General features: G+C 40.8%; 1 protein-coding gene across 5 annotated transcripts in view; it reads right to left on the reverse strand.

The window, feature by feature from the left end:
* The window catches only part of akap13a (A-kinase anchoring protein 13a), a 119,711-nt gene that overhangs the window by 61,837 nt on the left and 35,465 nt on the right, over nucleotides 1-22,409 (reverse strand). For all 5 annotated transcript variants that reach the window (XM_085361240.1, XM_085361487.1, XM_085361401.1 and 2 more), the window contains exons 6-9: nucleotides 15,098-15,281; nucleotides 13,536-13,731; nucleotides 11,154-13,263; nucleotides 9,690-9,775 (exon numbers count right to left, since the gene is read on the reverse strand). In XM_085361240.1, the coding sequence (XP_085217366.1) occupies nucleotides 9,690-9,775; nucleotides 11,154-13,263; nucleotides 13,536-13,731; nucleotides 15,098-15,281 (2,576 nt within the window). The remainder of the gene's footprint in view (nucleotides 1-9,689; nucleotides 9,776-11,153; nucleotides 13,264-13,535; nucleotides 13,732-15,097; nucleotides 15,282-22,409) is intronic.

A 22,409-nucleotide genomic window follows, 5' to 3' on the forward strand; every position in this document is an offset into this window, starting at 1 on the left:
AGATATCAAACAGAGCCCGCTGAGAGAGAACAAACACGCTGACGAGGAAAGACTAGCTGGTCACAGAGGGCGCCAGCACACGCACACAAACACAGACAAACGTGGACACATAAATGCATACAAAGGTTCTGGTCAGAGGTAAAATGACTGCCAGAGATTGCAAAAAATGAAAAAGGAAAAAAAAAAAAAAAAGGACAACAAGACTCGACCCTTAGCAGAGGACAGGAACAGCAGGACAACTTCAGAACAAAGAATTCAACGAGGCGAGAGAAGCAGCTCTGTGTGTTTTAATACTCTACTCCACAGTGTGTTTTGGCACTAATTATAAAATGAACTGAACCCTTAAGTATGATGAAGTATGAAGTGGATACTTTACCTAAGAAGTAGTTATACAGTGTGTGCAAATTCCTCCTTTTAATACACGAATATTACTCAAATATTACTGCTGTATTTCCTTTCTTTTTGGCAGTGTGTTGCAGGCTAAGGTATGAAAGGTGAGTGTACACAGCTCAGTCTGGACAAAACAAAAGCCTTTTCGATTTCAGTCACAGCATCAACTTCTTTCTCTTCTCAGTTCATATGTTCTAATTCAGTTCCATCATGCCTACTGCAGAGCAGCTACAATGCTTGCACAAAAGTCATTGATTTGCTTAAGAACAAGTCATTTTTATGATTGTTTCACTGAGAAAAACATCGACTCAAAGGCAACAATATACTACCAAGAAGCAATTTAAGGGTCATAAAAATGATGAGAAATAAAAAAGGAGGGGAAAAGTCACATTAAAAATGTGTTTATTTTTCCTCACAGACGCACCATGGATAAATGTGGCAGGCGATGTGGTTAGTATGCTCGATATAAACCAAGACGCACAATGATTCAGCCAGTAGAGCAGCCACTCATTTAATCAGTTGAAGAAATCACACATTTATCAAATCAGCAGTTAGCAGATCTGCTAAACAGCTAGCCATTCAGGAACTGGTCCTCCGTCTGAAAGCTGGCAGCCTCGATTCTGAACAACACAGAGCATATTTGTATTGCCGGGGGAATCTAAACTGTACCCAGTAAAAACACATCTGGTTTAAAAATAAAAAGGCGGGATGGTTTGTCTATACGCCGGGGCACGCAGGACTTGGACGGCTGCCTTGTTTCTAAACAGGCAGGCGGCCAGTGAGGCTCTGCAGCACTGAAGGATGCCATGGTGGAATGAATGACTGTATCCAGTCCAGCATGTATACATGGTCTCAGCAAACAAGGCCTGGTAACAGCAAACCCGTGGATGAATCTCCTCTGTGGTTCACCTTGGAAGGACTTTTATGAATTGTTCCATTCATAGAATGAGCTTGTGATTAACGCTATAAAAAGATTGCAATAAAAAGGGTCAAGAAGGTGCCACAAATAGAACAACTACTTTTCGTATCTTTAAAATCACATCACAAATGCTCTAAAAGAGCCCAAATAAAGAAATATCTGGGTTTGCCAAACCAGGAGTGTAGTACAACAGAATATACACCTATTAGCCTAAACATTAAACATTATACATCCAGCCTGTTATTCCGGAGGTTCCCCTTGTGCCACAAGGCAGCTCTTACCCATCTCTGGACCCAGATGGTTTAGGAGTATGTGGCATCTGGTGCCTGAATGTTTGGGTCCTGCAGATGTTCGCTCAAGATCTGGATATTTATGGCACATTGGGGCCATACTGGGGTGTGCTTGTTCTGCAGTAATGTTTAGGTAGAAGTATAACCCGACACCTGAAGGCCAGCACTCAAGATTTCCCAGCAGAACATCGCAATAAGATTCACTTTACCCGTCAGTGGTTTTATCGTTTATGGCTGATGGGTATATTTACTGTAGTACTATGTTAGTATAAAGGGTTATTCACAGTTACTGTAGATGGTAAGTGGAGTGATGATGTGTTTTGTGATTCCAGGCCAGCAAAGATGCTGGGATGTGAAACACTGGTTGGAATGAAGTCATTTGGCCGAATGCCTGTTTCCATCTGAGGCCAGAGGAAACCGTTAGCCCAGAGCAGCCTTTTTCCCACACCATCATATCTCTACCTCTCCCTCTCTCTCTCTCTAACTCACTTGCACACACCCTTGCTATTTCATACCTCCGGGGTAAGAAGGAGCTGACATTTGGAACAAGTTTAGAAAGTGACAACAGACTAAAGAGAGGTGTTACATATACCAGAGCAAGTCTCTTCACTGATTTTCCTCTACTCTGCCCTGAGTCTGGATGTCACAACCAGCAGACACTGTGACAGTAAACACCCCATATCAAACGCCCACTGCTGCGTAGTTACTAGTTTATTTTATGCACGATAATTAATAGTCCAGCCATCAGTAACTGATTATTAGTTTAGATTATAGTTTATAGTCATCAACCAATAGGAAACAGTCCAGCTGAGTCATTGGCTAAGTGCGACTTAAATAAAACGAGGCTCATCACAGTCTGTTGACACCTATTTTGGTTCAATTTTACAATTACAAACAGCTCTAAATGACTTTACAGTATTTGCCTTTATCACATAATAATTAAGACTAAAACTGAAACCTATTTAAAATAAAGAACCAGACAAAGTGAGGGTATTACAGTTTAAAGGGAAAGAAACAGCAAATCCAGATACATCATAATTTCACTTATTTTTACAATGTTTGACAGCTGAGTAACCAGCTAACGACAGACTTTACCATGCTTTTTGAGTACATATTTAACCATCTACTCTAAATAGCTGCATAGATTAGTTTTTACAGCCTGTGAAATTCTTTCCCGAGTCTGTATCTAGAAATTATCTCTAGATCGATAAGTTAGTGAACATCATTTTCTCATTACTATTTGAGATTTGACAGGAAAAGCCTGATTTTGTTCTATCTGGAAAAATCGCTGGTACTTACCCTGCTTACAAATCAAACCAGTCACTTAATGTCCCTTGATGGAGTTTCCTCCACTTGTGACCGCTAACTAATGACATCTAGGGCTGTGTAATATGACAAAATATAATGGATGCTGACTGCAACACAACAAATATCCCGGCCACCTACAATCACATGAAAGAGTGTCGAGAGAGCTAACAAACAAGAAGCAAAAAAAAGAGCCGTTAGGTGCTCAAAATAACCCAGAATGTCAAACGCTAAAATAAGCTTTGATGTGAGGCACGCTAAATGCTTACAAAGATGGAAGGAGGAGATAACAGTGGAAACTTTTAAAGATATGATCTGAATTTACACTGTTGGTCAAAAAACCCGAATCCAGGTACACAATGCCCAGCAGAAAATGCTTTACACAAGTCAAGTTGCGTTGTTTATATTACGAGTGTCGGGCCAGAGTAGAGGATGAGACGCAGCACACAACGTTACAAGAGATATGTGGACGAGCCAAACAACTCATTCCTGTATGATGTTAATGGTGCACTTCATCTGAGCACTTCACTCTGCGATAGATGCCTATTGTCCTGATAACCATAGAGCAGAATTGGAAGCTAGAGGCCTCAGAAAAAGCTCTTGAGTAGCGGTGACTGCGTGAGGGTCATCTATGTGCGTCACTACGGATAACGCCACGATTTTTAGAGCGTTTACTGAACACTTATTGAAAACTGTTCTATATTTTATACATTAAAATGTTATGGTTACATCCTTAGTCAAACATTTTTCCAGATGCTCAAAATAAAAAAACAAAAATAATCACATATGAAACAATATAAAATAAGTTATATTGGGATATGAGGTTTTGGTAATATCTCACTCTGTCCGAGCGAAAACTTAGAAGGAGCACGTTTTTCCTTTGTCTTTACTAAACAGGGATCTATCATGATTAAGATTTTAGTTACATAAGTTCCTATTGCTTTGATCAACAGTGCACAAGTCTCTGAGCTGCAGCAAGGAGAAACTCCACAGTGGAAAAATGTTGTAAAAGGTTCTATATATGCAGAGAAGGGAAAGTGCCTTTTGGGCTTTAAATAGCACAAGTTTTGGGAGCTGTAAACATCTCATTTAGAAAGATTCCATCGAACCTCCGCTACATTTGGTTTAACACAGAACCTTTACAACACAGTAAGGGCACCTCTGAGCGAGAGGGAAATTAGGGTATAGCGAGACATTTTCAGCAACTTTATCTTCTGCTTTAGTTTGCCAGACAAGTACCCACTGAGCTGACCAAAAAACCCCCAGAAAGACCTTAAACTGTCTGAGCCTCATTAAGTTTCATACACAGTTTATTCCACAGAGACAGATAGAGCGCAGGCATCTGTCTCTGTGTCGCATACAGCATACACATGCAGCGAACATCCAGAAACCACACTCCACCCAAAATAATCAGCACTCTGTGTCTGGAGGGCCACTATCAACAACCATGCAATCATCTCCCAGGGAGCAACACAACGAAAGCCGTCACAACATCCCTGGCAGAGGACTACAGGTTTGCCGACACACGCTGAAGCACTTTGTGATGCTTATGATTACCTTTTCAAAATAAATATCTTTTCTGAATAGCTTTAAGGGGGAACGCTGATGAGGCCTTCAAACTGTCTGAGGACTTACGCTGCTAAATCACTCCAAAAGTATCCGGTTCACAGGCTTAGTTTCAGGTAATAACGTCATTTATTATCTTTAGCCTCTGTTTTATGGTTTATTTTTATGAATTAAGTTCTGCTTTAGACGCCTTACCTTGCTTTTATTGCTTTAGCCATTACATTTTATCTGTCTGGAGCACTTAACTATGCTTTCAAAGCTTCAGCTCAAATGAGCGTTAATACTGTGTCAGTAGTGGGATCACCACACCAAACGACTTTGTTTGAAAGCGCCGATAGGTAGCCTACCTTAATCAAAACCACGTCTACAGCTCTCTCCCCTTTGGCACAGAGACTATACCTCCGCTTGTGTCGTTCGTACATTTTCCCTTAAATATCCAGGGCTGCTTTATTGAACAGAAGGTTAAAAAATCCAAGAGAAACACTGTTGAGGAGAACTGAAGCAGTCTGCTAAGCTTTTCACATCTGGCCGCACCAGACTCCAGCTCTACTCCTCCCTCCTTCACTTCTCCCCACCTCCCTCCCATACTTTTCTTTTCCTCTGTCGTCTCAACTTCTCTCTTGACTGTGTTTGACTCATGCCTTTGCTCGTTCTCTCTCTCTCTCTCCCTGTGAGGCTGTGAATACCTCTCTCTTTTTGTATGAATCAGCCATCCAGAGCATTGCATTGTTACTGTGTGACAGATGACAGTGGAGCATTATTCCTTCAGTTAACGTTATTCAACAACATCAATTAACGCTGCTGAGCTTTAACACCCCTACTGGTGAGCACCTTCTCGGTGTAACTACACCTTTTTCAAGCTTTTTTTGCCAAAACCATCTCTGACATACAGTTTGTAAAATGTTAAAACTCTTAAATATCAAGATTAATCCAATATGGATATGTTATATGATAGATGTCAGCATGGCATGTGTATGCACAATCACAATCAAAAATCTATGTATAGGAAAAGAACACCATGGAGGGCTATGGTGGGGTAGCTGTAGCTCAGGAGATAACGCAGGTCACCCACAGGTTGATGGTTCTGCTCCAGTCTCCATGTCAAATATTAACCCCAAGTTGCACCAGAGTATGAATGTGTGTGAATGTTAGATAGAAAGCACTTACACTGGGAAAGTATAGAAGAAAGTGCTTGTGTGAATGGCTGAATGAGGCGAGTTGTATAAAACGCTTTGAGCGCTCAGAGCAGAAAAGCCATTTTGTGGACATAAAGACACTAAACGCCCAAACCCTTATTTATTATTTCTTGCAGCACATTAAGCTCCTGCTCAAGCTGTTCTCTCTTTTAACTCCCCAAACGAGCTCAAAGGCAATATGTTTGAGTTTCTTGATAAGATCAAAAATGAGTACACACAAAGAATAATTTAGAATGCCAAGAAATCAAGCTCACTAGCAATTCTGGCAGATCAGCTGATCTCAGTGCCAGTAAAAAAAAATCAGCTGAGATTCTTCTAAATATCCAACTGGCAAACTGCAGACAGGATGTGATATTAAAGCTGATGAACACTGCCTATAGTTGCTTTGCATCCACAAGCCGCGTTGTAACCCAGCTCTGGCACAGCTCCTCTTTCATCCTGTTTCTGATTTACTCAGTGTCACGTCAAGATTTCAACGACGCCTGCTCTGTTCTATAATACTGTGCGTGGGAGGACATGGAGGTCCTAGAACAAGGCCAAACCACCAAATAGAAAAGTGCAAATAGAAAAAAACTGTAACCATAGAGGTCTGAACTAGTTTGTGTGTGTGCATGGGTGTACACATGGGCATATTTCATATGTGGCACGCCTAACAGACCTAAAAAGTGTAAAATGAAAAGAAAAAACTGTATATTGCAATTCTAAAAGCAGCTGGACAAAAGCTTACAAAAACTCATCTAAACATTATCCTGAACCTGCTTCTGATCTTTTGTATTTGCACATTTCATCACAAATTGCTATTAAGAAAAATTAAATTAAGCATAACAGATAAATCACAAATCAAAGTAACAAAGTTTAATCCCCCGCTGCCTCTGTAATCAAATCTATGCTGCTGGGAAGGAAGCCTGAGGTTGAGAACCCTCTGAACGATATTTGGATGGTATGCAAATGTGTTGAAGTCCCTGCTGTCTGTGGGTTGTTGCTTACATGAGAATCCAGCTTTGACCTACTTGGCTATAGTTGTCCAGTAGCACAAAGGCGTGAATCTCAGTAGCCACAAACAAATGAAGCTCGACGCTAACTGAAACTTTCACAGAGCACCAGGTGCCTCATAGCTCGAGGAGGCTGCTGAATGGCATTTTATTTTTTTAAACAGAAAACATGATGTTTGATTCTGAAGTTCTGTTTGGTGGGTTCATATATTATTCTGCTGCAACCAATAGTTCAATTCAATTTACCGGTATATGGCACCAAATTACAACAACAGTTGCCTCAAGGCGCTTTGTATTGTGAGGTAAAGACCCTACAATAATACAAAGAAAACAGAAAACCCCAACAATCGTATGACCCGCTATGAGCAAGCACTCTGGCAACAGTGGGAAGGAAAAACTTCCTTTTAACAGGAAGAAACCTCCAGCAGAACCAGCACAGGGAGGGGCGGGCATCTGCCGCAACCGGTTGGGGGTGAGTGGATGAAGACAGGACAAAAACACCCTGGGAAATAGAGCCAGAGATTAATAACAAATAATAATTAAATGCAGAGTGGTGTATAAACACACAGGGATTCCTTGAACAGCTTCTCAGCCTTGGCTGACCATTTTTCCTCACTGTAAAGACAGAAAACTGTGTACATCCATGTAAGAGTGCATTTTAAAACGTAAAGGAAAAAAGCTATTCCGTCACATGACCGTAACCACTGACTACAGGAAACCCTTAGAATCTCTTATTTCATTGTGAAAATGTCTCTACAGACCATTGCTGTCTCATTCACCAGGGGGTCATTTGTCATGTGCAGTTATTAATCAAAGACATATTTCGCCTTGAAACTGCACTTTACCAGGAAAGGTTTCCAGTACACAAAAAATTATGCAACAACTCCTCCATATTCTCCCTATAATCTATTTTGAATCGGATGAGTGGAGGAATTAAACAGAGCACACACTGAAAGCAAGGACACAAGCAGAAGTTAATGGGTCCATCATATTGATCTAGCCTCACTGTGATGTCACATTAAATGATACTTATGGGTTTTGTCTAAATAACAAAGCTGTTGGATTAAAAATCCTCAACAAGAGGAGATTATAGCTTTCACTCTCTCTTACACATCTGGAAAAAGACAAAAAAAACCTAAATCTAATCTAAATTTATCTCGTGTTCTTATCTTGAATATTTTACACTTCTTTACACTTCAAACAGACTCACAGCTGTTGATGAAAACAGTTTTTGTCTGCTTTGACGTGCAGTTTGGAGGAGAGAAAAGCATAAACTTTATGGGTCAGAGTGTCGCCGTGCAGATTGGCTAAGTCTAAAATATGAAACGGAAAAGCTGTCACACAAACTGAATCATCCAGGACTAAATTATCTGCAGTCTAAACAGCTTGAATCTCGTCAAAACACTGTCACACTCTTTTTGATTTTAATTACTTTGTTAACCTTACGCATCTCATTTCATGCAGCTAGTTGTTGTTGCTGTCACTTAGATTCTGTTAAGCAGTCAGGTGTTTTTGCTTCCTGCTGCCTTGAGTTTTAGAACACACTGAAAATATATTTCATGTACACTTTAACCCACTTGAGTTATTTTTAATTCTTTTTCTAATTATTTACACTTTTACAGAATAAGTTGAATAAATAAGTGTGCCTTATTATTGTGATTGTTCTTATCGATTGCCATAAATGCTTTTGAATTCAAAAACTGTAACTTAGCATTCTTAAAAGATCATCTGAGGCTCTGTTTTCAGGCCATTCTTCACCTCAGCTTCTACTGCAGTTTGTTCAACACCAGCATGACTCCAGATTTCCTCCTCATCATAGCAATTAGGGGATATTTCAAAAGGATCAAATGACAGGTCATTAAATTGGTCAGAAGAAGAAGCTCCAGTGACGCAATTGAGGTTACATCTCCCTCTGCTGGCGACCCCACATTCCTGCACACTGTGTGTATACCCTCCTGCAGTCAAACATCTGGCATTTAGAACAAGCCGATGACTTCGACCGCAACCCAGGAATAAGCAGAGCCACTCCAGTCTATGGCTGCAGAGGAATCTGTCAGTCAGCAACATTTCAGAGTAAAGTCTCGTCTACCAAAAGCTGCATCCATGCCTTCAGTAGCTGAGCTGATAGTAAACCAACTGCATGGCAAGTCTCCCACGAGATGAAGCAGGGAAAAGTTGTGAGAGTTTATAGGAAATCAAATGCATCGGTGTTACATAAAGAAACTTCACAGAGTAATATATTCCTTTTGAAAAATACAAAATAAATAAATAAATAATCCAGTCCAAGCTACAAGTCTTACAATGTTCCAGACAGCTTTCCTCCTGAACTCTTGCCAAATATCTAGCTGGCACATCAAGCTGCTTGTAAGAGAATCTGGCTTTTCTTTCTCCTCTAATATTTGTGGTGTACTTTTTCTTTACTTGAAATTTTTTTGCAATCCCTGGCTATTGCTGTATCTTAAGAACGTCAAACTTGGTTACTGTTTCCAGAAAACCTGAAATTTGACTTGTGCATACTCTTAAGGACACTTTCAGCAAAACACAGCAAGTTTGGTTAAAACTAGCAGTAAAAGCCTTTTCATCCATACCTCACATTAGATTCTGTGCAGAACAAAAAAAAAAAAATCAAGTATTAACTTTGCTTTAAATCTAGACAGATTTTAACAAACTGTGCATGCTAAAACAATACACAATTTCTAAACTGAATTCAGAACAGAAAACAGTAGACTCTGCATTAGCAAGAAACAGCAGCTACATCTGTAACACTCTTCCATAAACTGTACAAAAACTGCATATGAAAGTCCAGCTGTCCATGTAAGAACACAATTGTTCTTATTTCCCATTAAAACAACAAAGACTCACCTTAGCTGCATAGTCGCTGACTGTTTGGTCAGAGCATTTTTACTCCAAAAGCTACTTTGGTTGTTTCAAAGCTTCAGCAAACAGTGACTCATCTTCTGTTAATCAAACACACATCAACAGCAAAGCAGAGCTTGATAGCTGACAACAACAGAAGAGACTTCAAGCATACCGTGGAGAAGTCTGCTCCCTCCGCTGGGCCATTTTGTTCCTCCCTTGCATCACTTAAAGTGTCTTCAGACTTGATGACATCCACCTCTAGAGAAAGGCACACGACACAATGCAATCAGTGCAATGGCAAATCTTCCAAATATAGGAATCAATAAGTGTTTAGAGTGAATGGTTCTGAGACTTATCTTTCCTGAGCACAGATACACTGATGAGTCACAGACTTTGTACAATAGCAAAGTAGCAAAGTGTTTCTGGATGGTTTTATTCACTATTATCCTTCACTGAAAAGGACCATTACCACTGAATCTGAGTTTATCAGAAGCCTAAAAGTCCAGTTGTTTTTCTTTTTTTTTGGTTTCTTTTATTCTATATAGCTGTGAGAGAGAATTTGAGGGCTTTATATCTTGGTATTATTAGTCAACATGAGCTGATGACTGTCATTGGAAGCTTAAAAAGTCTCATAAATATTCTACAGAAGAGAAAAATAAATAAAAGCACTCACTAGTAGCAGATTCGATTTTCACTCTTCATACCCAAACTGGGAAACAACAGAAATTTTGTCTCTGACAAGCTCACCAAGATATTACCTGATGCTGTGACACTGTCATGCTGTAAATATATCCTCTAATTCATAATGACAACGCACTCCCTGTGTGACGCACATCACAACCTTGCCCTTGACCTCTCTTTATTGGACTCGGTTCCGGCACAATTATTTCAGATGAGCAAAAACTGCCAACAGAGGACTGCTGAAGGTTCACTCTGTGAGTCTCCCTTCCTGCAACACGCTCACATCAGCTGGCTTGTGTATGTTTGTTTTACAGATTCCAGACTTGTAGCTGTGTATCTGAGGCCGAGTCACGTGCACTTGTAATGTGACTGTGCATGCTGACTTAGACTGTAGCCAGACCGTGCTTTCGTGAGTGTAAGAGAGACTAACAAAGAACATATGTATATAAAGGGTGTTGTTGTCAGACTAATCGTGGCCTAAGGTACTGGTGGTACAAACCAGCTCCTTACTTCCCATTGCATAACATGTCAAAGTGTCTCATTGTGAGCTACTATGGCATAAAAATGCGTCTGTGGATGCCAAACTTTGATCAAAGTGTTTTAAAATCCCATCTTTTTTAAAAATCAGATAATTGAGATGTACTAATAACTCTTCATTAGAATTACAATTTTCTCAAAATAATATAAAGACTCAGGACAACATATAGTCACAACAGCAATGCATCCCAACGGGATGTCACAAAAAAGCTAAAACCCCTGTGAGCTCAATAATGGTGAGCTATGTGGCATTTAACTTTGCGGAGCTTTTGCCATTAATCACCTGAAGAGGACTGAATCTAATTTAGCATATTTGCTTAGGAATAAGACTTTGACAAACATATTGGCGTGTGATGCATGAGTGTGTGGACCTGGAATAAACCTGAACAAGGACTGAAATAAATCAGCATTTACCCACCTTGAGCTTTAGTGCTGCAGCTCTCCAAGGATCCATCCACAAAATCAGAGGGATTTTCAGTCATCTGATTCTCAGTATGAAGTTCTATGGATCCTTCACTCTTAGGTGAAAGTGCCGTTATTTCCGAACTTAGATCAGCACTATTTGAAATCACAATGTCATCCTGTGGGATAGACAAAGTGATCTGATTCTCAGGTGGCCTTTCCTCTGCAGTTATCTCAGAATTATCCTGTTTAGGTTGAACATTTCCACTCTCATCTGCTGCCACTACCACAGGCATATCACTTGTCTCACTGGTCCGTTGAACATCCTCTTCAACTATGTTGGTGACTTTGCTCTCTTCTGTTACAGATGGCTCAGTTTCGGTAAGTACCCCGCTGCCCAATCCTGATGCTGAAAGCTCTATCCCTACATTCAGGTCAGAGCTATTGGTCTCCTCAGTTTCACTTTCCTCCACCTGTGCTGCTGGAGTATCCTCACTCCCAGCTGAGTCAAAGGACAGATCCTCTTTGGAAAGATCTGGGGCTAGATTCCCAGTCGCTTCAGAATTTAAATCATCCAAGCTCAAGAGTTTGGGTTCTGATTCAAGATGGGTGTCAGGCTCCGATGAGAGTCCTGTATCCACAGTTGTGAAATGTTCACAGGTTTCTTTAGGTTTAAAATCACTGGGGGCCTCAATCTCAAATCCAGCTGAGGGCTGCCGTACTATCGTTGACTGAAGTAAGTCCTGATCCTCCATAGCGATGCTGCCATGAGCGGGCTGGAATATTTCTGTTGTAGAGCTTCCAGCTGATCTGAAACTGCCATCGTCATCACTGGAGAGTCCGTGGGCCGTACCTGAGTCATGGTCAGCTTGTCGTTCAGTCGGCATCTTGTCAGGCAACGGCTCACAGTCAAAACTATCAGTCTGTGTATCTACTACGATGTCGCTGAAAGCCAAAAAGACAGCTGAACTGTCAACTTCTTCCGCAGGCAAAATTCTGCTTTCAATACTGTATCCAGAGGGTTCTACTACGTCTTCACTGTGTAGCTCTTTTCCACCAACTGCGTCAGTACAACTCCCAGAATGACAACCACTTTCTGATGCCAAACCCCACTCCTGCTCTGTAGCATAATCCCTACCAGCTGTTTCCTGGTTTTGTTCCAGGCTGTTTATGTCTGGTAGAGGTTCCCCTTCGTGGAGACCTTCTATCAACAGACATGGAACAGGTTCAGGCTCCTTGATTACATCACCACACTCTATCAGCGTTGGGTCTGGGAGGTCCATCGGGGTTGCTAAAGTGTCTGTTAACCCTTCACTCTCTTCCTCGTTTGCATCTAGAGATAGTACATTACAAACATCCCGGCTGTGTTTCGCGTCTTCTTTCCCAACATTCTCTTCTTCTTGGGAGCACTCCTTCACTTCAGAATCAGAATTGTCTGAAACCTCAGAATATGATGATGATGCTGACTGGCCCATGATTGACTCGTTTGTGTCTCCGCTGGCCTTTAGTAGATCTGTTAATTCAGAGCTGATCTCCTCCTCCCTCCTCTTGGCTGTGCTGTCCTCTGCTTCCTGCTCAGATCTATCCTCTCCCTTCTTGGCCTCCTGTCCTTCCTGGATCACAGCCTCTCCTCTATCAGTTTCCTCTGCCTGTTTACCACAGCCTGCCTGTGGTAGAATTCCCACAGTGAGACCTTTCCCTTCAGCCTCACTCTGTACTCCTTCAGTCCTGTCAGACAAACTCAAACCCTGCATGGAAACAACAGGCCGCTCCTGTTCCTCCTCCTCCTCGGCTTTGGAGTAATCTCTCTCCGTGTTTGAACACACCCAGTCCTCTGGGGGAACGAGGCCATGCTCCTGGGGGTGTACTTGTGATGTTGGAGTACTCACAGTCAAACTACAGTCTTTCTCTGCATTTCCAGGCTCACTGTGTCTACAATCAACAGTGCTGCTGCTCTCCACTGGGCAATTTTCTAACCAACTCCCTTGTGTTGTTGTATCCGGGCACTCCGACGCCGTATCAGACTGCTGGAGTTGATCCAGACATGTTAAGTCTGCTTTGACACCGTCAGAACATTCAGCAGCAGTGTGCAGAGAATCAAATTGCAGCTTCAGTAAAGAAACTCCCTGCAGAATACGGAACAAGACAAAGAAAATGTTAGCTCTTCTTTAAAAAAAAAAGAAAAAGAAACAACAGACCTGCTCTTCAGTTCTTATCAAGCGCCGACTCTATGATTGCATAAGGTGTTCCACTGGTTATACAAATGAAGTTTGAAGGTTAAAAAATGAGGTCAGTGAAAAGACAAACAATCCAACAATGTTCAGTAGCAGCAGAGCTCCTGGTTTTAGCCAATGTGAGCACAGATAGCGTGCTAAAAGAGGAAGGTGGCATGACTCACCTTGGCATGAAGATGACAAATCAAGTGCAGCAGCTGCTCAACACTCTTCTGAAAGGACGGTGTGTCACGCCCAGGGTGTATGCTCAGTGTCAACGTGTGTGTGTTCAGTTTGGGAAGGTGGCAAAACACCTGAACGTCTTCAGAGACCTGCTGGACAGCGACAGACTCTTCGTCCTTCTCCGGATCGGTCTCAGCCCTGCCGTGAAATAAACACTTAGATCATCCGGAAGGGTCTGCATTGGCTAACACGGAAAGGTTTTAACAGTGATGTCAGCCAATTCACAGAGTGCAGTTTTTCTTCAGTAACTCACATCCTTAAACTTCAAATGGGCTAAGGCTGGTTGTGAAAGTCTATTCCAGTAGTCAGCAAGTAATCAGAGATTAGATGTTAGTAAATGTTAGTAAAACTTTAAAAGTTCCAGATGCCATATCCTGTCCACTAAAAGTTATACTTTTCTTTCCAGTAGTAAAATACACGTACTTAAAGGCCACTCCTAACTGATAAGCTTTCCGAGAAAACATCTCTCCCCCTGCTGCATTTAATTTAAGAGTTGACGGTAAAGTATGTGCAGTTTTTCATTTTTCATATGTTGGTGCTGCACAGGGGAGACGCCTCCTAGTAAGGCAGATCTGTTTGCATAATCCTGGGTGGACTTCTTTAACACCGAGGCCCGGCAGCTGAGGTCACCAACCAAGGCTACAAGTGACTTCACTTTTCATGAGGCAAATGTAATTACCAGCACATAAAGAGCGAGATGGAGGTCATAAACTGGCTTCAGTGCAAGCTTAGCAACAAGGAAGCTCGCTAAGTGGCAGTTTTCCTTCAGTGTGTGGCATCTTCACTTTGAGTTTAGTGAAACGTCCTCTGCAAAGACATAAAAGGAGTCTCTTTCCACTTTAAGCTCTGTCTAAGTCAATGCACTCAAACGCTCCTTTTTCCCCCTCTGAGTTTTAATTTTGAATGAAAGAATTTGACCTCACTAGACTCTGGAAGATATTATTAGAGGATAATACTTGACAACTTTAAACAAAACACATACATCACCATGCCATTAAACTGCAGAGAGAGCACTGCAGTGTGTTTGGATTAAAGTGGAGCTGCGCATAGTGAGACTGAAAAGGTACTACAAGAGGTCAGTGGAAACAGGACTGAGGCTTTTGTGTTGCAGAATAGTTTCCCATCACTTTAGATTTCCTTGGAACAATACTGACAACTTTTCAATTTGCCCTCAACTATCTGACTGCAGCTGAAAGTGCTAAGCTAGGCTGCTGCGTGGCTTGGTGGTGATGTTCTTTGAATACTTCTATTGTTCTGTGAGGACAACAGACAAACAACATTGCTATAAAAGAAGGAGGAACCACGCCATCTGCCCTCTGATATATTGACATGGAACTGTTTGTACAGAGAAGAGGGCAATGTTCACTGAACCTCAGGGCTAATGTCACTGTCACACAGTGTGAGGACAGTTTAGACAAATAAATCTTTTTCAAGCATAGCCATATGACACGAGACGTTCACGTGAACCTGAACTGAATGTTTTGAGAATAATACAAGCGCTTACTTTGTGAGGAGCTCATGGAGGCATTTGTGCCCTCGTAATTCCGCAACGGCGGACGGGGTGTCGCCTTGCCTGTTGGCCAAACGAAGGGCTCCTCTTGCCCCAGCTTGCTGCAGCAAGAAGTGTGTAACCTGAAAGAGACCTCGACGTGCTGAGAAATGCAGCAGAGTCTCCTGAGGATTCAGATCTGAGGAAGAGAGAGAAGATGACAAATAAAGACCAAAAGAATCAAAAAGAGAGAGCGTGACAGAGCGCAGCGGTCCAGGGAGCTAAATCGTGGCAAAGCAGCCAACATACCATCAATTGTGGCAGCCTGGCAACACTGCAGAGCAGTCTAATTAAACCAGTTCAGGATCCATGATGACCCAGCATACAACAGACATTTGCACACTCACAGACTGATAAAACCATAACTTGTCTCCTTCCTGCTACGTCCATCAGATGATTAGTACAGGTATCTGCAGGACATAACTGTCATTTTGTGATCAAACCCAGCATGCCGACTGAGTGTAATTGTAATCATGTCTTCTGTGTGCCTGAAAAATACAGACCATATCAAGATTTTGACATGTTCAGTGAATGCGGAAAAGCCTTTGAAGCATCATCGGACAAATGAAAGCAACAACAGTAATGGCTCTATGAATAAATCAAAAGACACCATTTCATTTCAGATGTTAACCACATACCAGCACACCACAGTCCCATTTTTAATTCAAGTCCATTATTAGCCCAGTATATCAGTCAGACTGCTAATAACACCATCAAACACCAAGATCCTCCCTTTCACACATTCAAAGAGACACTAACAGAGACTCATGGACACACACACACACACACACACACTTCATCTTTCTGCTAAAGCAACAGGTTGCCAGCAAGGCTCTCTTCAGTACTAAAGGCCGGCTGAGGGCTGTTGGCTATCCCAGAAATTTCCTCGTTTCAAGTTGTGTAATTAATTCTCTCTCTGTCTTCATTGGAAAAGATTATGAAAACACTTCTGGGTCTACAGGAGTTGCCCAAACCTTTGTGTTATTATTAATCTCTTTTACTGCCCAACCACTGGCAAATTTATTGTCAATTTAAGAGGGTACGCTGACATAAGGATGCCCTAGTTTTAAGTTAGTGGGAAATTGAGTCCTGAAGTGCAATAAATGATAAATTGTCAATGGAAAGCAGAACAAGCAGCTCATTGGAGAGAAATAAAAAAGTAATAATATGTGAGAACTGGTAATCTAAAACACCACACAACATTGCAAGCTTGCGAGTTTAAATGTGGTGTTCAACTTCAGTACCCAGATGTCTTTAATGTAGTCAGTAAACTGCATATACAGTGCTTTTGTTTATCACCCAGCTGGTCTGTGGTTATTTATAGCAGCAAAAAGTATTGTTGCTGCTTCCAGATTTCTCTGGACGGTGTTTCTGCACTGTTTATTAGGAAGATTGTTTTTGTTCTTTCGCTTTCATTTGTCACTGCCTATGAGCAGAGGATTTTCTTCCAGTTCGCAGTACAGGAAATCAGATTTATTTGCACAAACAGATAAAATATAAGGCTTTTGGGTTAGACACAAACAGGATGTTCTATATACCAACTCCTCTGTGATTTCTTCTGGGACTATTTTACTCTGCCTAGTGTAGGTTTTAACAGCAAGATATGATCAGCTGGAAAAGAATGAAAAAATAAACTGCAGAACAAATGCTTGAGAACAGGGAAAGGGGCAGAAAACACATTTTCCTTGGTGTTATCAGCATCACAATAATCGTTAGGCAACATTCACAATGCTGGTTGTGTTTGCTGATGAGAGGTTTCAGTCCATTTACTGTGGGCCTTTATGAACAAGCCTGCCCTGATCAACCTCAAGCTAATTGGTCAAATTTAATGCTCCACTTGGCCGAGCTGGGCCGGTGTGGAATGTGAGGTGCCAACAGCAGCAGGAAATGCTTTACTGCTGGGTTTGTTTGCGGTTCCTCAAAACTGGCTGCCATAACAGCCATGTCATTTTCATATTATGAGTGCCAGCTAGAATATACATGCAATTTTAGCTTTCTGATCTGGGACAGAAATCACCAACACAATGTGGCTTCAATGAATGATTGGTCACAACAAAGCAGCTTCACCGCTTCCTGGCAGAGATCCTGGCTTCTTGCTGATTCCCCAATTATTCGGTATAGTTATTCATCAGGGAAATGAGCCAAAAAAAAAATCCTTTACCCAAAAGTGACATTTTACTTTTGTAGATAGCTTTGGAGAGAAAACAGAGGAAAGCAGCAAATCCTCAAAATTCAAAAGCAATTTTTAGCCTTGATAGTGGCTCTCAAAAACTACAAGGCAGAAAATCTGGTACAATCATAGAATGAATACAGACTTTGGTCGTGTGAAATGATTTAACAACTGTCAGAATACTTGCCAGGATATTATCACCTGATTTTCATCTAGCGCCATCTTCAGATCAGAATTTTATTTGTCCAATAGCATCAGTAAAAAAACAAAACAAAAACACAAACAAACATACCCATTAACCTTAGAAAGACTTTGTGGTAATGAGCAAATTTCTGCACTGAACCTTAATTTTGCTAGCGGTTAAATGTGATGAAAAGGTGAAAGAGGTTAAAACGGGTCAGTTATTTTTCTATAGTGAGGATTTCCTTGCTTCACTGGCACAAAGGGAGGAAAAACAAAAATAAATTAACAAATTGGCATCAGCTGATATCTGTATCAGGCCCTAGTTCGCATGCAAAAACATTAAACTAAACTGAATACAATTTTTATTATACAACCTATGTAAGTGTTATTATCTCACCTTTGACATCAGGAAGAATGGTGGGCCTAACCGAATTGTTAGCAGGGCTGCAGGCTCTTTGTCTTATTGATGAATGAAGTAAACAACTAATACATTATGCAACAGTTCTGTTAGTTGACTTTAGTGAATTTAAAGGCCACAGATCATTGAGTCATCTACTTTAATGGCACTGATTGACAACCCACGGGCTTTAGATAATTTGACACTAAATGCACCTGTTCAAAACCGAGGAATCAGTTGGGAACTGTCAACCATCTTTAATGATATGCGCAGTTTTTCCAGGTGACGTTCCCAGACGACAATAAATGGGTGGCTACAGTTAGAGCAGCGAGTGCTGCGTGCCCACAGCGTGAAGGATGACTGAGATGAAGCACCGTCACCTCCACCTATAGTCTAATGCTATCCATCATCTGACAGATCTGATAAATGGAGAGCCGAGTCGCGCTCCTCTTCCCTCCCCGCGGCTCGGCACCGCTGAGCGTCTTGTATTGAAGCTGTGACATATTGTGAAGCAGAACCTATTACAGCACACATCACTCACCACAGCATGAAGGCGCCTTCCACATCAACAACATGACAACTGACTTCAATGCAAAGGAGCCTGTACGTGTGTGTCCATCGTTAAAGCGCTCTGACACACTTCACAGTAACAAGTGGATCGGATCTAATCGGGATGAAGGTCAATACTGATAAGCTAATTTTTGATATGACGAGTTTTCTTCCTAGAACAATAACAAACTCAAAATTTTAAGAAGTGTGTGAGCTTTTCTGATCTCCACTCCACATTACTCCAGTCTTCCCAGCTTTTTCTTTTTTCCAGTCAGTTTTGTCTAAAATCTTGCCGGCTCTTCTGGTTTGGTCTAATATCCAAATCCAAGTTTAACCATTAGCTATTATCTGAGAAATAGCCAGAGGCTGAGGCAGCGCTCTAACTACTCCCAAAAGTCTTGTTTATGCCGTTTCACAGAGAGCAATTACCTCGCAGAGTTTATCATCTGCATTGGCTCATTTGGCTTCCTTTAACTGATTAAAGTTGTCAGAGTCAATGACTGGAGAAAATTGGCACTTTGATTTTAATAAAAATGTATGTTTGTTTCCACTGATGTAGCAGTTTCTCACTACCTCAAGTGCTCAGGCTTCAGCAAAGGGATACTCAGCTCTATTTGTTCATACTAATACCAGAGTTAGAGATAAATCCGTGTAGTGGCGTGTTCTGTAAATACACCAGTGTTCAAATACAATGTACGTATTTGAACACACGCACTCTATTTTAACTCTGGAGTTTTCTGCTCTGGAGATCAAACCTGCTGTTTACGTCTTTATTTTGACCATTTAAAACAGCTGACTAGCCACTATTTTCACTATCTTTACATTTTGCACACGGTCACCTCATATGATAATACAGCACCTTTGTTCATCATGTAACAAAGGTCTATAGAGAAAAGCTAAACATGACCCATTATATTTGAAAGACAAGGACAAGATATTGGGCCTAGGTGGGATGTTGTCACATGGAGAAATGTCGCTTGCATCAGTTAGCCCAAATATTATAAAATGTTGACATTTTGGTTTGATCATCTTCACCACATGTCTGTCTATGGATGTCTCCATGACAAACCTTTTTTCAATTATTTTACAATGCAGGGAACAAACAGAGGGGATGCAAAAAAAAAAAAATGCAACTTTACAGTCCTGCTGCTAGGAAGGTCAAATCCAAGGTCAAAACAGAGGCCAAAAGTCAAACAGAGCTAATAAACAATTTGAAATCTGCCACATTTCATACCTGACACCTATAAGTCATAGAAACTTAATCAAAATTGGAAGCTTAAATAAGTGGCCTTCTGAAATTATTTGCCAAAATTCACCAGTAAAGATGTGCTTCAATCATTTTTGTTCCAACAAATAACTTTTAGTCTTAGACATAACCTCGTGGCATATCATGAAGACTAGAGCCAACCCAACCAGTTTTAAGTGTCACTTTCACTTTCAGTGAGCCAAATTACTAAAGTGTCATTACATTTATTTCACAAGCATTTAGGCTGTAGACCAGTGTGAATAATCCAAGTACAGAAATATTTCTTATAGATAAAACGAACACACATAGGCGATGATGTAACGGTGTCAGCTGTTGCTTTCAACTGCATAAGCTCACTGTGAGAGACCTGAAGTTGCTCTTTGATTGTGTCAGAATGGCACTTCACATGCATCTGACACCCCGAAGAAAGAGTGTGATGACAAACTGAAGCAACTCGAGGGCTTCTGGTATCAATCAAGCCATAAATGGTATGTTGCAAATGTTTATTTTGGGATACTTTGAAAGCACCTGTCGTATATTATTAAGCTCTTAAAAATAAATATCCAAATATAAATAAATAATAATGAATATATAATTTTTATATATTCATTGCTTATTGCTTTCATGTTAAGCTTTTTAGCACATCTATGATTCTCATTTGCAGCTCCAGGATTTTTACTGTTGGATTCTCCCAGAGTAGCTTTGCATGAGTGACAAAAAACAAAATAATAAATTTTTATATTGGGCCTTCATCCGCAGTCTAAAACACAACGTTTGAGCTCCCTCTGCACTCTTTAAACCAGCCCTCTTCTGATTGGCTGCACCTCTCAAACTCAAGAGTGAAAAGCAGGTGGATGTGGTTGCTGTTAAGCCAGAAATATACTCCTGAGATCACAGTTTAAACTGAGAGACCACAATAAATATGTAGAAAATTTAAATTGCCATTATTCTTATGGCATACTCATATTTCTACAAAAAAATGTTCAGCATTAAACCCTTTATTTGTGAATAAAACTGGTTTTAACTACCCAATACCTGATCCTTTTTAGGTTGAATATGACCATGTCAAGAGAATAAAGGCGTTTGAGTGCCTTTAAGTAATTTTTTTTTTAAATGCCTTGGAGGTCTTGGATTTTTAATTCCCAAATCCTCTTCAAAAAGCACCTAAAACATTATTTGTATCTAGGAAATGCTCCTCCTCAAACACTCTTCAGTGGATGAATAAGACTTCATCTGCTGTGACCACATTGACATTAGCACAAAGAAAATACACAACATTATTAAAGACACTACCTGGCAGTGTCAAGTCAATGGAAGATTTAAGACAAACTATCAGGAATTCATCTTTTGAGTAAAAATGGTTTACATCCATATATTAGCCAATTTGTTGATCAAATTTCTCTGCTACCTGAAAAATGTGTATTTTGACAGCAAGTCTGGTCAAAGCTAGATTTGCACTTCTGCATTGGATTTTTAACTGATGATATCATCACTTACTGCATAAAATCAAGATGCCACTACTTCAGTATGTGCAGCTGAAGAGGATGGTGTCAAGTGGTACCAAATCTTCACTGGGTGTTTCAACCCTTAAATGCACAACCCTCTAGTTGGCAAGTAAGCAATGGTGTTGAAATCTCTGTCCATCAATTCCAGACCTCAGGCTCACCTCCTGCCATGTCCGACAGCAGGTTCTTTCTGCTGCCTCAAGTCAAATTCTGCGCACAGCTGTTTCAAATCCTCCCCTGATATTATCTGTGAGCACCGTCCATGTAGATCGCACTAGCAAACATCTAAACCAAACTTCCACAATAAACAGCCAATATCTCTTTTTGTACTCCAGGAAAAATAACTGGAACATACAGTACTGCCTCCTTCGCATCTCTGACCAAAAGTCCATCCTCATCTCCACCCACAGAGAGTTCCACAATTGCCCTTTTTATTCTGTTGTAGCCGTGTTATCAGCTGATGGATTAGTCAGTATTGTTTTCACTTTGTGGGTCTGTGAGTGTTTATGCATGTGTCCTCGGGGCAAAATAAGAGACGTAATACAGCATGAACTACAACAAAGGGGGTTCTGGACAATTTTCTAGGTGTTTATACAACTGTCATGGGACAGATGATACCACTGTTTCAGCACAGCAAGAGCAAATCAAAAAACTTTACAGCTATGTGGTTCAGATGAAAATGGAATGCCAGATTCAACAACAGCTGGTATAATACTGTGGTTGCATTTATGCGGAAACATGTCTGATATGGTCTCAGGTCGCATATATAAGCTCCACAACAGCAAGTTAATAATAACAGAAATTTGGGAGAACAGTGGAAGGCAAATGTCACAAGCAAAGTCACATTTAAAGCAAAGTGCCAAGAAAAGATTAACCATAAACTGCTGAAGAGGGAGTGATCGTTCTACAGAGATAAGCTGCGACCACAGATACCTCTAAGTTAGTAGTACATTTAAACTTTCATAGTGTCACACATTTCCAATTTTTATAAAATGATGGATTTCTTGTGTTTAAAATGAACGAACAGTTTAGTGATTTAAATTTTAAGCTAGGAGCTGAAATGATTCCTGCTGGGTTTAGGTAGCCAATTTAAATTTACAGACTGTGAAGGTCAGACAGAAGCGGTACCTTAATGTTATTTCTTTCCCAAAAGCTGTGTCATAACCAATTTCAGACTAGCGTTGTGAGACTGGATAACTTCTACAGTTGCACAGGCT

This window comes from Diplotaxodon limnothrissa, linkage group LG1 (assembly GCF_057381915.1).
Source record: "Diplotaxodon limnothrissa isolate DT_005_m linkage group LG1, D_limnothrissa_male_GT1.1, whole genome shotgun sequence".
Taxonomy (NCBI): domain Eukaryota; kingdom Metazoa; phylum Chordata; class Actinopteri; order Cichliformes; family Cichlidae; genus Diplotaxodon; species Diplotaxodon limnothrissa.